At 33.2% G+C, this 16,162-nt stretch overlaps 2 protein-coding genes across 3 annotated transcripts in view; one reads left to right on the top strand and one right to left on the bottom strand.

Annotated features, from left to right (window-relative positions):
* Window positions 1-8,413, bottom strand: part of LOC149421367 (pre-piRNA 3'-exonuclease trimmer-like) — a 34,688-nt gene extending 26,275 nt beyond the window's left edge. The window contains exons 1-3 of the mRNA XM_089634356.1: window positions 8,257-8,413; window positions 6,974-7,208; window positions 4,494-4,633 (exon numbers count right to left, since the gene is read on the bottom strand). Coding sequence (XP_089490482.1) covers window positions 4,494-4,633; window positions 6,974-7,208; window positions 8,257-8,381 — 500 coding nt within the window. The 5' untranslated portion in view covers window positions 8,382-8,413. The remainder of the gene's footprint in view (window positions 1-4,493; window positions 4,634-6,973; window positions 7,209-8,256) is intronic.
* Window positions 8,414-13,831: 5,418 nt separating this feature from the next.
* The window catches only part of LOC149421366 (multicopper oxidase 3-like), a 70,451-nt gene continuing 68,120 nt past the window's right edge, over window positions 13,832-16,162 (top strand). For both annotated transcript variants that reach the window (XM_089634719.1, XM_089634718.1), the window contains exon 1: window positions 13,832-14,149. In XM_089634719.1, the coding sequence (XP_089490845.1) occupies window positions 13,999-14,149 (151 nt within the window). In that variant the 5' untranslated portion in view covers window positions 13,832-13,998. The remainder of the gene's footprint in view (window positions 14,150-16,162) is intronic.

The raw sequence follows: 16,162 nt of genomic DNA, 5'->3' as shown, positions 1-16,162 counted from the left end.
ATCTGCTTAACTATGTTTGTTTTTAGTTTTATTTATTTCTAGCATAAATTAGTCAAGAGCCGCCATTTGATCTTCTTTACATGTCTACAAAAATAAAATATTAAGAATGACAAACGTAACCCATTTATGAATGTAATATTGTACTTAAAATTATATCAAACATGGTCTTTTTATTTCTACATTATGGTTGCAAAGTAGTTATACATAATTATATCAAACATCGTCCCTTAGCTAACAACACCGCATAAGTCATTTTTACCAACTTTACAGGAGACGAAAAAAACTGTTTATTTTAAAAACTCGGTGGATTTTTTCTGTTATTACTTAATAAATACCCTAGTTAGAGGTTAAGAAATAATTATTTATACTTACTTTAACAATTTACTTTATTTTAACTTTTATTTTATGACTTGAGCTGTGTTGACTGATATTTTATTAGATTTAGGCGGTGTTGCTTGCGGAAATGTTAGGGAATAAGGTATTAAAGATGATTTACAAAGAAAAGTTTTTATCAAGAAATATTTCAAAAATAATTAACAATCGTTATAAATAGGTATTTATAACCTAAATCTTAAGAATAACATTGTTGAGATCAATTGTTTAAAGTTATTTGGTGACACACGAACCTTTAGAGCGTACCTAAGTGCAATTATTATTATTATTATTTTTATTTTACCATGAAAATATTTAAAACATAGTCTTTAATAAACTCCAACTAAACAAGATATAATAGTAATAAAATTATAAAAATAAAAAAATATACTCGAAATCTCTAGTCTAATAGTTAGTTGCAGTCTTTAGCGATTGCTGTGCGGAAGGTCATCATAAAAAGAGTGGCAACTAGATGTTAATACACTTTTTAGCTCTTACAAATCTTTATACTTCCGATTTGTAATTGGTATTCTAGCTGCATACAATTTCTGCAGGTGATTTATTTGTTTAATGCTGTTAATTGGCGTGGGACGATGTGGTAACGGCTGAAGCTCGTCATCAAAACCATTTTTTTACCAAATTGTGCTATTTGGTCTGTATTCTAGCATACGTACATCTGTGACGACTGGGTCACCTGCTTTTTTACAAGGCCGTATATATTTATAAATTAATTCTTTCGAAAAGTCGGTAAAAAAGGTATAGTCCAAATAACGAGCTTCGTAAGTCATAGGATCACTCCTAGCGGTTTTAGTAATAGCCATGTATTGTTGTGGAAGGTAAATTTCTTTACCTTTTAATTTACACTCTATTGCACTGTGTACGGAATCACATTCCATGTTGGTATGGCCTTTTACCAGGTACTTTTGAGTAATTACAATATTTTTTTTTCAATCGCTAAACGTAATAAAGCATTGCTTAAGGTAACATAGCGATTTTGAGCACAAAAGCCATCGGAATATAAAATCACAGGCAATAATTTCTGGCTCAAAACTTTCTCTAGATAGTCTACTAAGCATGAAGCAAAAACAAAGGCTTCAAGTGTGCTATTTGACTCATCGAACCAATAACACATTACTTCTTTAGTTGCTAAATTGTATAATGTAAAATTATGGATGCATAATTTAGTTTTATAATAAATTGCATTAGCTTGAAGATACGGAGCCAATTTTACCGATTCAACATCCTGTGTGAATACATGACAAGCTCCGGACTGTGCAATATCTTTGTCAGTATCTTTCTCTCTCCTGGCTCGATCTTTCTTCAAAACATGTTCTGCGTATTCTTCATCCGTAATTTTTCCAGTTTTATGACTGCAACAATCGTTACATTGATCTTTCTTCGGGTAGAATAGGCTCAGATTGAGTTTCAAAAATAATTTGTCGAATAATTTACGACCAAGGCATTCTCTACCCTCTAACTCACAATTCTCTTGATATGTGTGGTAGAGCTGTGTCATGTTCGAGAAAATTGGTTCTAAGTATTCTCGTGATGTTTTAGCACGACAGTAATGCGACGGCATATTTGGAAGACCTGCTAAAAACTTTTCAACATATTTGTGGTCTTCAATTTTCTCTGGATTTCTGCGGTTACTGGTTGAAGTAGACAAATCTGGAGGCATGGCACAGTCTGTTTTTGTCAGCCAATATCTTATAAACGAATCTTTAATGCCAAGAGTGGCCAAGAACATTTTTTTACAGACTTGGTGACGTACATTATCAATCTTGAAAACGTAAGTTCGACTATCAGTTCTTTTGGATGATTTCTGGATTTTTTGTAATTTTCTTTGGTACTTTATTAACATGAGAAGTTATAAATGATCTTTGCTGCTCCCAGTTCATGTTCTTCCAGAAATTTTCAAATATATATTGCCGCTTTTGTTCGTTATGTTATCACATGATCTGAGTTTAGATTTCTTGCAAAACACCATCATCACCTGAACTCCATGAATCAATTTCTTCTCCATCCATAGTGTATTTCAATTATTGAGCTTCCTCAAAGAAATAAAATACATTTTGAAACACCGCTCAAGTTAAAAAAGCTGGTTAGTAAACACCGCTTAAGTAAACGAAGATATTCAATAATGATTTCTTTCTATATGAATATTATGTGATAATCAATAAACATTACTGTATTATATAGCTTACCTCTTAATCTTCTATTAAAACATCTTGCAAAGACCTTTCAGCGATAAAACTCACATAAAAATATAATAATCACGGAGCGCGAAGTACTCTTACGAGAAATGTATGACAGACTAACGACTTGTGCGGTGTTGAGAGGCTAACCGACTTGCGCGCTGTTACTACTTTTTGAATGAAGGCTTCTAATTGACTGAAATCTATATCATGTGACCAATGGTTAGACGCGCAATGAGCAGCTCTATCTATCGGCATTAAAATGTGAAAACCGCCAATTTTCGACTTGAGCGGTGTTGTAAGCTATGGGACGACATGGTCTTTTTAGTTTTACATTATGGTTGCAAAGTAGGTATAATAATTATATCAAACATGGTCTTTTTAGTTTTACATTATGGTTGTAAAGTAGGTATAATAATTATATCAAACATGGTCTTTTTACTTTTACATTATGGTTGCAAAGTAGGTATAATTATATCAAACATGGTCTTTTTACTTTTACATTATGGTTGCAAAGTAGGTATAATTATATCAAACGTGGTATTTTTACTTTTACATTATGGTTGCAAAGTAGGTATAATTATATCAAATGTGGTATTTTTAGTTTTACATTATGGTTGCAATGTAGGTATAATTATTGGTTCCATGCTAACTCAACACAGTGACTATTCAACACACTTTTAAAAAGTGATATAAAGTCATTAAAAACGATGAAATTTTTTTTTTTTAACCTAACCTACATAACCCAGTTAATAAAGTTTTTGTTTCATTACTTTCCATGACTTTATATAACTTTTTAAAGATGTGATGAATTATCATTTTGATGATTTATCCGGTCACCATAATTATTATATCAAACATGGTCTTTTTACTTTTACAATATGGTTGCAATGTAGGTATAATTATATCAAACGTGTCTTTTTACTTTTACGTTATGGTTGCAAAGTAGGTATAATTTCATGTTTTGAATACAGAGATGTGCCTATTCCAAATTATTTATTTTTATTTCAAAACTTTATCAAAGTATGTGTGCATAAATATTATTTTATTCGAAATTCAGCCTTTGGCTCTAGATGAGAACTAAATATTTACTTAAAATATGTATTAGATAATACTAATGCTCAAATTTATCAGAGTACACACAGATAAATAATAATATATATGAGATGTAAAAATCAAAAGCTCCAACTGCCATTCAAAACTAATTAAGCTGAAATCTTTAAAAATAGGTACCTAAGTATGCACTTAACTATCTGGATATTTATTTAACAAAATAAAACAAGCCAATTTATTGTGTCAATTTCTTGCGGGCAATGTATTTCCATTAAGATTTCCGTATTGTCAGTCAAGATTGTTGTGTATTGCCTATTCTTGTCGACGAATTGCTCTTTATTGACGGTGAATTCGCTCGGCTACCAATATGACGACAATATTTGCCAGGCCAAATCTGTTTCCTTCTCGCTCTGTTACATGTAAGCATCTTGTTTGCCACTTACCTACTCGCTATCAAAACTGTCATAATTTCGAATGTAATATTGATAAATAAATTGACAATTAAATTAAATTTTATACAGGTTTGGTGGTTTTATTGCAGAATATCGACTTCTTGTGTTGTGAATTTGTCTTATATATTTCAGCAATTTTTACAGGACACGACAATATTGACAGCCAACACTTTGCCCTGGAAAACTATTCTGCCGTGGTAACTGGTGGAGTCGCAAGGCAGACACTGTGCTTTTACATACCATGGTAGTATTGATGTGCAAAACAATTTTTCGGCAATAGGCAATAATAGGCAATTTATCTTGTCATTTACCAGCACTTTTAGAAAAAAGATTTTTTTTTTTTTTTAATTACATATTTTTTAAATATTCCATAAGAAAAAAATATTTTTAACAAGTAGTGAAACATGAAATGTTTGCTCACTGGGAAAGTTGAGTATTGCAGGAGAGAAGTAATTCGCTGTGCTCCAGGTCTAGCAACAGCTCCAGGTCTCCGGTTTTCAGGTCCCGCCGCAGCATGCACTCCTCAAACTTGTTGAGGTACGGGATGCCTTCGTACATTATCTGCAAATACAAAATCGTTTTCTTTATTCAGGAAATATACTTCAGAGGGGGCTCTAGGAGTTCAGAAGTGGAAGGTCAATCAAAAAAATGATAATACATATTGCTAATGCGTAGTTATTAATATAAAAACGCCAATGTATGTAATTAATTTGCCAGTACTCACATATTCTGAAGCTTGTAGTACAATATTGTTCAATTTAAGATTATTTATACATATAACTAATTAAATTTGTTTTTCTTTTGAAAGATCTTTTCTTATTAAAAGTTTTTAAGTCACTAATTCCAACCTCAGTCCATTGTTTTTAAATAAATTTAAAAAGTAAACAATGAAAGCAAAAGTACCTATACATTCATTTTATTGCACCCACAAAACCACTGACAAAAATTATAACTTTTCGTTTTTAACCTCTTTATTTTCTCTCTTGTAACATAAACTAATTGTTACTTTATTTGAATACGTTTGTCATGATTCAATGAATTGTTTGCGATTTATTTCAATACAATATCCACAGAATTTGACATTTTAAATTATTTCAAGCAAATTACGTCAACAATGAGAAACATAATTTCGCAAACTAATATTCAAGTTCAAGAAGGCTATTGTTTATCACACAAAAAACTTTTGACCGACATTTTTGACATCTCCTAGTACCGTAATAATCCTAGATCGTAGATATCTCTATCTCACCACGGTCAAGTCTGAAAACCCCAAAAAAATTATTTTTGTATGATACTAAGCGTACGTCAGACATGATAGTGTTTACCTCCTTCGTCTGTATAGCAAAGAGAAGGAAAGGAGATGGTTTTGGGACAAAATTTAAAGTAACCCACGGTAGGTACATACAATATCTTCTCATTTGGACGCTAGATGGCACTGGAACGAATCGAAAAACATACAAATCTGCACGAATATTAAAACTAAATTAATAATCACGTAGATTGTTAAATCCTCTTTTAATATTAATACTATTGCAGCATATTTTTGGGTGGTCATGCCAAATGACCTAAGAAGAGCCGCCACTAGTACACATAAAAATGTTAGGTTTAAAATATGCATGTATCATGGACAAGTGGCGATAAGAAATATATTTTTTTATTATTTCCAATAACCACATAACGAAAAATTTCTGGCTAAAATAAAATTTCAGATAAAAAAAAGATTAAATTAAGTAAAAAAAAATTTATTATAATAATTTGTTACGACAGATAAAAATTCAATAAATATAGATAAGAAACACTAATATTGTATGAAATAAATCACATTTATATATATGTATTAGGACTGGGTCGATCGATCATATCACATGACCCGGGTCGCTCACGACCCACTAGCTTCGTGAATGGAAAAAATGTCCTAGAGCATCGAGTGCCCTAACTCCGTATCAGGTCATACCCGAAACCCAATTCCCCGCTGAGGACTGGTAAATTTACAAAAAAAGTGGGACATGATTCATAGGAACACATTTTAAAAACACTTTGTATCAATTAGATAACAATGACCAACAACTTTTTTAGTAACCGAAAAAGGAAAATAATAAAAAATGTTAACACATTCCAGCCGGGTATTTTTTGCGCTGGCGCTATGCTGAGTCCGGGCAAAGATAAAGGTCCACATAGGAGTTGAGTGGGTGAGGAACGGAGAAAGAGATTCAAATCGGGTTTCACCGTCATAAAAACCCTCATTCCAGGAATTAAATTATTTCACCAAAAAATAATATACTATCCTTTTGTTGAAATACCGATGTAAATGAAAGGCACGAAAATAAATTTTAAAAAAGATTTGCATTACGATTCGATAATATTCATGTATATAGCATTTAATATTCATGTCAAATCATTGAATAATTCCGTCTTTTCTGCCATTGAAATGAGGCCGGCGCAAAAGGAAGAACTATCCTTCCCGGCCTTAAGCATCAATCGACCGAACGGGTAGAACAACCTTTCACGTTTTGTCATAATAACATTAAAAAAGTTTTAATTGTTTATTTTTTAATTAAACCCTGACTAAAATCTATTTTAGGTTCTTAGATTCGTATTTGGTTTAAATAAGAAAAGAAAAAAATAACCTTAAAACTTTTACATAAATAATATCAATGGCCGCCAAGTGAACAACTGATTTTAATCTATAAAAATGTTTTTTTTTCAATTTCTGTAAACTGAAATAGTTGTTCCTCATTTTTATCTAACTCATACAAAGTGTTTTAAAAAAAAAATGTGTTCACTTTTATTCACGTTTATTATTAACCGTGTTCACTTTTCTGTTTATTTACCAAGGAACCTTTTGTCATTTAGGTTTTTTAGAATGAAAAATAAACAAAAGGGCTTAATAAAAACACTCACCTTATTAAAATCAAATTTGTGAGTTGTGAGGAAATCGAGGGCCGAGGATTGGAAGGTGCATATCTGTTTGATATTCCCAACAGACGAAGGGCAGAGGGAGAAGTTATAAGTGGTGGACACATAGGCATTCTTATCCCGATTGTAGTGGAAAGTCGATATCCCCACTTGTGTAAAAACAACCCCTTTCACGCCATTGCGGAGCTTGGCGTAGCGTTGCGCCGTAGAGTCAAACAAACTGAAAATTTAAAAGTATTATGTAAAAAAAATATTGAATATCTTTCCTCCTAGCAAACTCAATTCCTTTCGGGGATGATGTAGTTCCCTGGTTTTATCTACTGGAACCCAAGTGTGGTGGAACCCAAGACATGCCAGCATAGAGTTTCACCGTAAAATAGAAGATTACAGACACCGATTGTTTGTAATCTAACGATAATCAAGAGATGACACCGCCAAACTCATTACGTAAATAACTTAGTTTAAGGGCATGGCTTAAGATAAATTATTTTGAAGAATAACAGCTTAACCAAATGATTTCTAGGTAAATTTTGGATAGGGCCTGACACGCTTATTACGAATATTTTTTAGAAAAAAACTTTATATTCGCCTTAATTACAATAAAAGAAAACTTTTTGCATTTCGGGCGGCGGAAAATTATGCATTTTGATTTTCAATTGCGTAAAACCAAAATTCACTCCGCGAATCGATGTGGCGACATTAGGAACGCACTGTTATGTTGGTATCACTGATGCATTAACAAGAGCTAAATACGACCGTTGCTATCTTCGTGGGATACCTAGGTTTGTGTAACATGGTTTGTGATACAAAGGAAAGTGCCCCTTAATAACGCCTGCTCGCGTCAAGGCAAGAAAAACATCCCAGTTTTCAACTAGTTTACCGGCTACGCTAGGTTTGTGTAACATGGTTTGTGATACAAATCCATTTGTCTTCCACGAAGTTAGCCATAGTCGTATCTACGCAATGTATCAGGGATACCAACATAACAGTGACGTACCTAATGGCAGCTGATTGCCGCCGCATCGATTCGCGAAGTGAATTTTGGTTAACGCAATTGAAAATTTAAATTCATAATTTTCCACCGCCCGAAATGCAAAAAGTTTTCTTTTATAGTAATTAAGGCGAATATAAAGTTTTTTTCTAAAAAATATTCGTAATAAGCGTGTCAGGCCCTATCCAAAAATTACCGATTTCTAAATAATGATTATATTATTAATACATCATCGTTATCTAGCCGATGAAAAAAAATAACCTTAAAAAATATTCACCTGTTTTTGTTATTCGTGGATAGAAGTCCACTAAATTCGGCATCGACAGCTATGAATGAGCAAGTCTGTAGATTTTTTTCTATCTCGTCAAACTGTTCGTTTAGATTAAACCTTGTGATATTCATTTTTAATTTAAGCGAAAGAGCCGAATAAACGTCAAACAATAATTTGTCAACACTGTCAACCATAGATATTGTTATCAACAAATTCCAAAGATTAAGCTATAGGTAGATGGTAATTATTACATTTATTTCTATCAGTAGGTACTTATTTTTATGTCGTCAAAAATTAAATCAGTATGTACCTAGTAGCTTCAGGTTATATTATACTGATCTAGCAAAATATATATATGACATTTCGATGATAGCGGCTATTACCTCGCGCCACTCTAAAAAGAAATTAAGGAAATGGCTTACAACGCAGTCCATTGTGAGATTGTTCTGCGCGGCCTGGAGTGGCGCGTAGTAAAGCGGGTTCAGAAATTTCGATTTTAGTAGGTCAAATTTCTTTGAACGACAAGATTTTTATTTAAAAACTTAATCAATTTGTTGAATTAAAGTTCACACTTGCCAATGTGCTTTCAAGTGTCGGGTTGATCAACTAAAATTGAAACGTCTGAAACCGCTAGTACCGTCGCTTTGAAGCGCACGTGGGGGTGAGTCTAAATGTATAAATCATAGAATAAATAACAACAATCTCATTATATGTTATTTATGATGATATCAATATGTTCTTCCGAAAAATAAGGGTAAATATACAGAAAATTGGGACATTAATATGCACCTTCCTTTCTCAGGGTAATTATTTCCCTGATCGCTGCACTTTAAGGCACAGATTATGGAAATTACACTTTGTTTCAACAATTATTACAAGAAACAACTATTTACGTCCACGAAATAGGTTATTAGGTTCTTATTTTGGGTTAATTAAGTAATATATTCATATTTTGATTGAAACAAAACTCTAACAATTATCACTCCACACAAAAAGTCCAAAATGGCGGTAAAACGACGTTTTATAAGGTAAATTTTGAATAAACATTGATTGTACTTAATGCATCATCTATCCCGACGTAAATCGTTGTTTCTTGTAGTGATTAAGTCGATTTCATAATCTACTCCTATTAAAAGCTTTATATAAAATATAAAAATTAAAAGAATATTTACATTACTAAGTATTTCAGTTTCCAGAAATGGAAAATAATGAATTGTAATATTATTTAAAATAGTTGGTTAATCGATTGTGCACTTGGCGGCCATCGTTATGAGTGAAAGTTTTGAGTTTAGTTAGGAAAAGACAATTTGACGTATTTTTAAATGAAATTAAAATTAAATAGTAGGTAATCACAAAATTATAAAAATAGAAACCTGTGTACCCCTTTTTAATGTTACAACGAGAGGTAATGATATCCTCGATGGGATCTATATATTTAATATTCTAACATATGAATAATACATATTTTAGATATGTATTATACAATATCCTTCACCGCCCAGTACTATTGGGATGCTATAGTCCCGCAGGCTTCAGGCGATTGTGAGCGGTTGGGATTTGGGACTCTTGCGTCGTATTAATAGTCGTAACTGAAATACTTGTTTTTCGTCGTTATCTAATCTTCCATTTAAATAAAAAAATGTTCGTTTGTTCAAATTCTCCGAAAGTTTTTGGCCGATTGCTCTGAAATTTTGACAAAAAGGTGCATTCGAATACTCGTGTGTTTTGATATACATATACTAGTCAATTCCCGCAATGCTTCGATATTGCTTCTCTTTCTAGAGCGCCTCTGACTTCTTCCACCATTCACTACTGTATACCACAATGTTACTGTTAAAAAACTACATTACATCGAATTTAATTCAACTCCGTATATCAGAGATATTGCGTTCAGTATTACTCGAGCGTCCCCAACTCTTCTTCTTCTACCATTTAAACATCTCTAAAAATTCCTGGCACTAATAACAACAAGCTTTGAAATTTTCAGCGATATCGGTCGAATACTTTTCGAGTTTTGCGAGCACAAACAAACGCAGGCTGAAGTTTTATATATTAAGATTAGAAACCTGTTATAATTTTACTCAACCATTTGGAATGCATTTTATAATATAAGACGTTGTCCTGCCACAAACCGCCTTCTATGTAGAGAAGTTAAAATTTGTGGTTGTATGTATTTTTGGAATAACAGCGCCACCTATTAAATATCGAAAAAATTCCTATATTTTAAGATGAAACCAACCATACACATTCAAAAATTTATTGAAATTGGGCGGTTTCGGAGATTAACGTGTACGAACACAGTGACACGTGATTTGTATATATTAAGACTATACACGGTGTCCGGAAACTAGTAGTACAAGCGGGAAACTAGAGAATCTACACCACATGGGGAACCCAAAAAAACATAAAGTTTTTTGATTTGAGCATTTAAAAAAAAAAAAAAAAACCAAAAAAAATATTTTTTGGCTATTTTAGGGTTAAAGTTTTTTCTGGTGTTTAGGGTTGAATAACAGATGTTTTAACCCTGCAGAGCAGAAATATTTTATGATGACACCGGGTTAAATGAAGGGTGATTTCAAAATAATGCTTCAAATCCGAGTTTCTTCATTTGTTTTGCTTTCAAATAGTTTTAATTAGTTGGGTACTTTGATCTTCAGTAATAATTTGTAAGAATTTGATTAAAAAAAAAAAAAAAAAAAATCAACTTCAAACTCGATTTACTCGATAACGAAAGCTCAAATAAAAAAAAAATATACTACAAAATCGACTCCAAATGTGATGTAGATTCACCAGTTTCCCGCTTGTACTACGAGTTTCCGGACACCCTGTATAGATGTCACCTGTGACAGGTAAAACATGCTTTTTCTTAAAACTGCGCCATTTGTCGGAAAAACATGTTTTTTTAAAAGCGGCATCTGTTGGACGTAAAAGCAACACGCGCTATTGTTTTTCTATCTGCATAGACAGGCTGAGCCACAGCAAGTGATTTAAAATAAAATGTGCCTACTAAGCATATCCCATTTTTCTGTATATTTACCGAAATAAGTCCGAAAAAGTGGAAATGGAAGTGGAAAAATGTATTTGCAGTTTTTTTTTTTAATTTTTGGGGATGCTGTGTGGAGGGTTTTTTTGAGGAAGGAAAGGATAGGAAGTTCCGGGAAGGAAAAGGGTAGGAGGGGTAGGTAGGAATCTAGGGATCAGTGTGTCCAGGAGTGACGGACGCATGATCTATCCCTCCTGCGGCCCAAGGCGATTGGTCAAGAGAGACCAGTTTGAGAAGTCAAAGGGTCTCCCCAAACCAGGCTCTCACGCCACGCAGCTGGTGGGCAAGCTCATCCTGAACACACCACACCCGATGAACCCGGGCACCCCTGCTAATTCACCAAACGTAGTTACTTGGGGTGAACTATGACAGGGGTGTTGGTTATTTGTTATATGATATGGTGAACTATGTTTGATGCCTTTTAGATTTCCATTTCATAAAAATCCAAGAGATTTCGTGACAAAGAATGGTAAAACTTCCGTTCACCGCCCAAATGATTGAAATAATACTTCGTTTCAACATTGCCAAGACTGGGCTAAAAAAGGTGTGATTTAATACTGGAATCGGTGTACCTACCTAAACAAACTTCCTTTTCTACATCCATAGAATATTCATTTACCATCTTCCGAAATATTAAGTATGTACGTACCTACCTACCGTTTTTATACCCTACAAACAACAAGTTCCGTTCGAAATTTAAAACTGGTATTTGGAGAACGTACATGACTTGCTTTTCGAACGCAGGTAAGTATATACTGTGAGCAACTCCAGTACCTACCTACTCTTGATGGAAAGTTGTTTTTTAGTAGAGGCAAACAAAAATCTAATTGTATTCCAAACAGAATCCATAACCAAGTTATTTTGCAAATTGAGTAAAAATCAGGTTTACCCACCTCCGTGAATTTACCTGATGCCCGCTGGGTAGCACAGACCAGGGCTCGCAAACTCCAGTCCGCTGACGAATAAAATAATCAACCGAATTATGAATAATTTCTTAATATTTTAAAAGTTGTAATGGAAGTTTGAACGGAGTCAGATATCAACCTTGAATTTGACATGGCAAAGGCATACAACTAGAAAAGGAATGATTAGAGAAGCTGTGGAAATGAGATCGCTGGGGAAATCAGTGATCGATCGTATGTGTGAAAAATGGATGAGGAGTTCTGAAAATGAGCAAGATTAAGAAAGGGAGGCATGCCTAGATGATTTAGACAAGCAGATCGGATGGACGCAGATAAAAGTGTAATTCAAATGTATGACTCTGGGGAATGGAAAATAAGTCTTCCCATAATTTTCTTTCTTAATAAACAAGATGCAATAAATAGGTACAACATACAAAGACATATATATATATATATATATATATATATATATATATATATATAAAAAGGTAGTAACACGAAATATTTCATTTAAAAAAAAAAAAATATATATATATATATATATATATACATATATATATATATTTTTTTTTTTTAAATGAAATATTTCGTGTTACTACCTTTTTGACAGCAACGCCCGTGTAAAAAAGAGAGAAACATAGGAAATAAAGTTTTAATAATAAAGTTTTCAGAAATTTATTTTCAAAGCAGATAATATGAAAGAAAAAATAAATTTTATTCAATGAATGGTATTATATTGAAAAATATAATTAAAAAAAATAAAATAAAATACTTTTTTGTTTTAAAACCACGATATTTATTAATTTAAGAACCGACCGGTTTCGCTTTACTTAAGCATCATCAGGGTACAAATTAATACAGTATTAATTTGTACCCTGATGATGCTTAAGTAAAGCGAAACCGGTCGGTTCTTAAATTAATAAATATCGTGGTTTTAAAACAAAAAAGTATTTTATTTTATTAAATATGTCAAACCACAAAGTGATTGCTTTCTACAATAATAATAATTAAAATAATTTGAAAGGGTTTTTTCTTCGATGACTTTTACCCTTACAAACGAAAATTCTTCCACTGACTGGTCACTCAGCTAAGTAACCGCCCCTAATTATATTATTATTTACAAATCGGGGTTGTATTTTTCATTGAAATGTTCAAAAGACAATCATTTTCGTTTTATTTCAAAACAAACGAAAATAATTAATTACGGTGGGTACCTAGTTAGATTGATCAGATTCGGCATTATAGCCATAATGTAGGTACTCTCTTTCATTTAAATGGATTGTTTGTAAGAAAGAGAGAGAGGTGACGACGTAGTTACTAGCGATATGCCTTTGTTTTGCCTTTCACCAATCGAACTTTGCAGATGGAGACAGTTGGTGATCCCTGCGCCGTTGTTTGCCGCGATTTCAGGTAAATGTTCGTAAAATCGCGGAGTTGTTGGCAATAAAATGAAGTTGTCAGTTGTCAGCTGGTCGTTGCAGAAGGTGGTCGGGACGCCTCTTCGTACAACTCACGACAACTACTGCAACAAACAACAACTAACAAGCAACACCACGTTGTTGTGACAAATGGAAATAATAACCTCACAAACAACAAGTAACCTGATCATTGAATAATTAAAATAATAATAGCATATCGTTACTTCTAAATGCGAAGAAATATGAGCAATTGTTTCGTGTTTTAATTAAGTTGTAGGTACTCGTGATTTAATTATTATGATTATATAAATTAAAAATAGTTTTCGTGTGTTTGTGCGTTGTGAGCTGATAATAGTTTGTTTGTTGAATTAAAATCAACATAACTATGAAAAGTGCGGAGAGTGAGGTTTGTGAGAAGAATAACAATGTGGTGAAGAAGAAGATGGACTTCAAGAAGGCCGCTCTGCAGAGGTTGGCGGTCATCGTCGGTCTGGCTCTCGTGGTCTCCGCAATAGTGTACATCACACCTATGCCAGGTAAAAACTAATTGCTTTTTGGAAATAAGTCACTTTTTCCTAATAAGAATGATTGGATTATTATATGGCACTGTTTCCGCGGGAAAATCCCTCCAAGGGCGCTTTACAACTTAATTTATTTAACCTATAACTAATAACTAGGAGCTAAGATTTATCACTAGGTATTGAATTACAACCAAGACTTTAGCTAGCAACTAAGTACTGAGACTTTAAACTAGTGACTTACAACTAAGTTTGAACTTATAACTAGTGACTTGACCATGTTATTCATGACCCGGTTGTCTTGACATTTCTATTTTCGATGCGACAATTCGTGGTGAAATTTCATTAAATTAATGTATTAAAACAATTTATACTTTTTTCCATTTATTTTTTTTACCGTTACCGGTGTCATCCTATTATGGCCTATCTTATTCATCTTCAGGCTGGTCCAGTCTGAAGATGAATAAGTGGAAAAGTTTTAAATTGTTTAAATATATCATCGATTACTTAAAATCCATTGTTTTAAAACACAATACTACTATAATATTATTAAATAAAACAATGTACCTAGCTTACTTTGTGTACATATCGCTTTCTTTCGTAACATCATGCCAACCGGTTTCGGCATAACCGAGCCATAAGACATGACAAATATAAACACAAATCGAGACAAGGGCACGATCGTGTCATTTTCATTGGTTTTACTTCTGTATTTCCTAAAAAATGATCACATTTTTACTAGTAATTTTGTACCCGGCGTAACCGGGCTTCTATTTTTTCACATTTTTCCTTATTTGCCGTGTTTTAGTGTTTTGCCGATACATGAATTAAAATAGGTAGGTACTTTGATTTTGCACTATTTTATAGCCCATAATAATGTAGATTAGCATCTCCTAGTCAAAAGTGAAAATACCTATATAATATTGTAATATATTCATAGAAAGAGTTTATGACGAGGTTATGGCAGCGGGCTATTTCAGTTTTGCAATATTATTTTAATGATCTGCAATAAAAAAAACAATTTAAACAACTTTATTATTATCATTTCTATAATTTATTTAACGTCTTTTTGTCCAGTATCTAGGTAGAGTGGGCGTTTTCTAATTACATACCGACATTTTTTAAAGATAAATTATTATTTTAGAGCTCCATTGCTCTGGAAATTACATAGCCACCTTAAATAGTTGCGCTGACTTGGAGAATCCAGAAATAATAAGCTGAGTAAATTTCATGACGCCAGGACTCACTTTCACAGAGCTTTTAGTGGGATATACAAACAGATTTTCTGCTTTTATTTAATCTTACTACGGGGACGGTCCGAGTTACGCGACTTACGTCAATTCGCAGGTAGGTACGTAAACAGGATAACATTTTGAAAATTATTTTTAAAAATTGAAAAGAGTATCTGCCAACATATTTTTTTTTTAAATTCTAACAGTCGTTTCTATTCGTTGTTTATTTACCGTTAGAAAGCAATCGAAAGGTCAATGTAATAAACCTGAAAAAACAAAAGCCAACACACCTACACTACAAGAGCAAAAAACACAAATCCACAAATTACAAAATAAAATACATCTTTTGGCCAGAAAAATCATAAATTCCACGCTACGAAATTAGGTATATGACGCCCATAAAAGTGAAATTAAATATACCACAGAGATACATAAGTTGAAACAGCATCAAAATGTGATATGATTTGAGTTTTTAACGGCCAAAAGAATTATCGTCAGGGCCGGCCCTATGCTGGTGCAATTGCCAAGGTGCTGATAATACCTAATTGAAAACAGTCCCAACATATCGCCCTTGAGATTATCGTTAGGACCGGCCCTGTGCGGGCGCAATTGGCAAGGCTCATATAATACCTAACAGCTAACAGTCCCAACATATCGCCCTTGAGATTATCGTTAGGACCGGCGCGGCCCTGTGCGGGAACAATTGCCAAGGCGCTGATAATACCTAATTGCTAACAGTCCCAACATATCGCCCTTGAGGTTATCGTTAGGACCGGCCCTACGCGGGCGCGATTGCCAA

This window comes from Hesperophylax consimilis, chromosome 8, assembly GCF_061612785.1.
Source record: "Hesperophylax consimilis isolate HC1 chromosome 8, BYU_Hcon_1.0, whole genome shotgun sequence".
NCBI lineage: Eukaryota > Metazoa > Arthropoda > Insecta > Trichoptera > Limnephilidae > Hesperophylax > Hesperophylax consimilis.
This window is presented reverse-complemented; position numbering and strand designations above follow the sequence as displayed.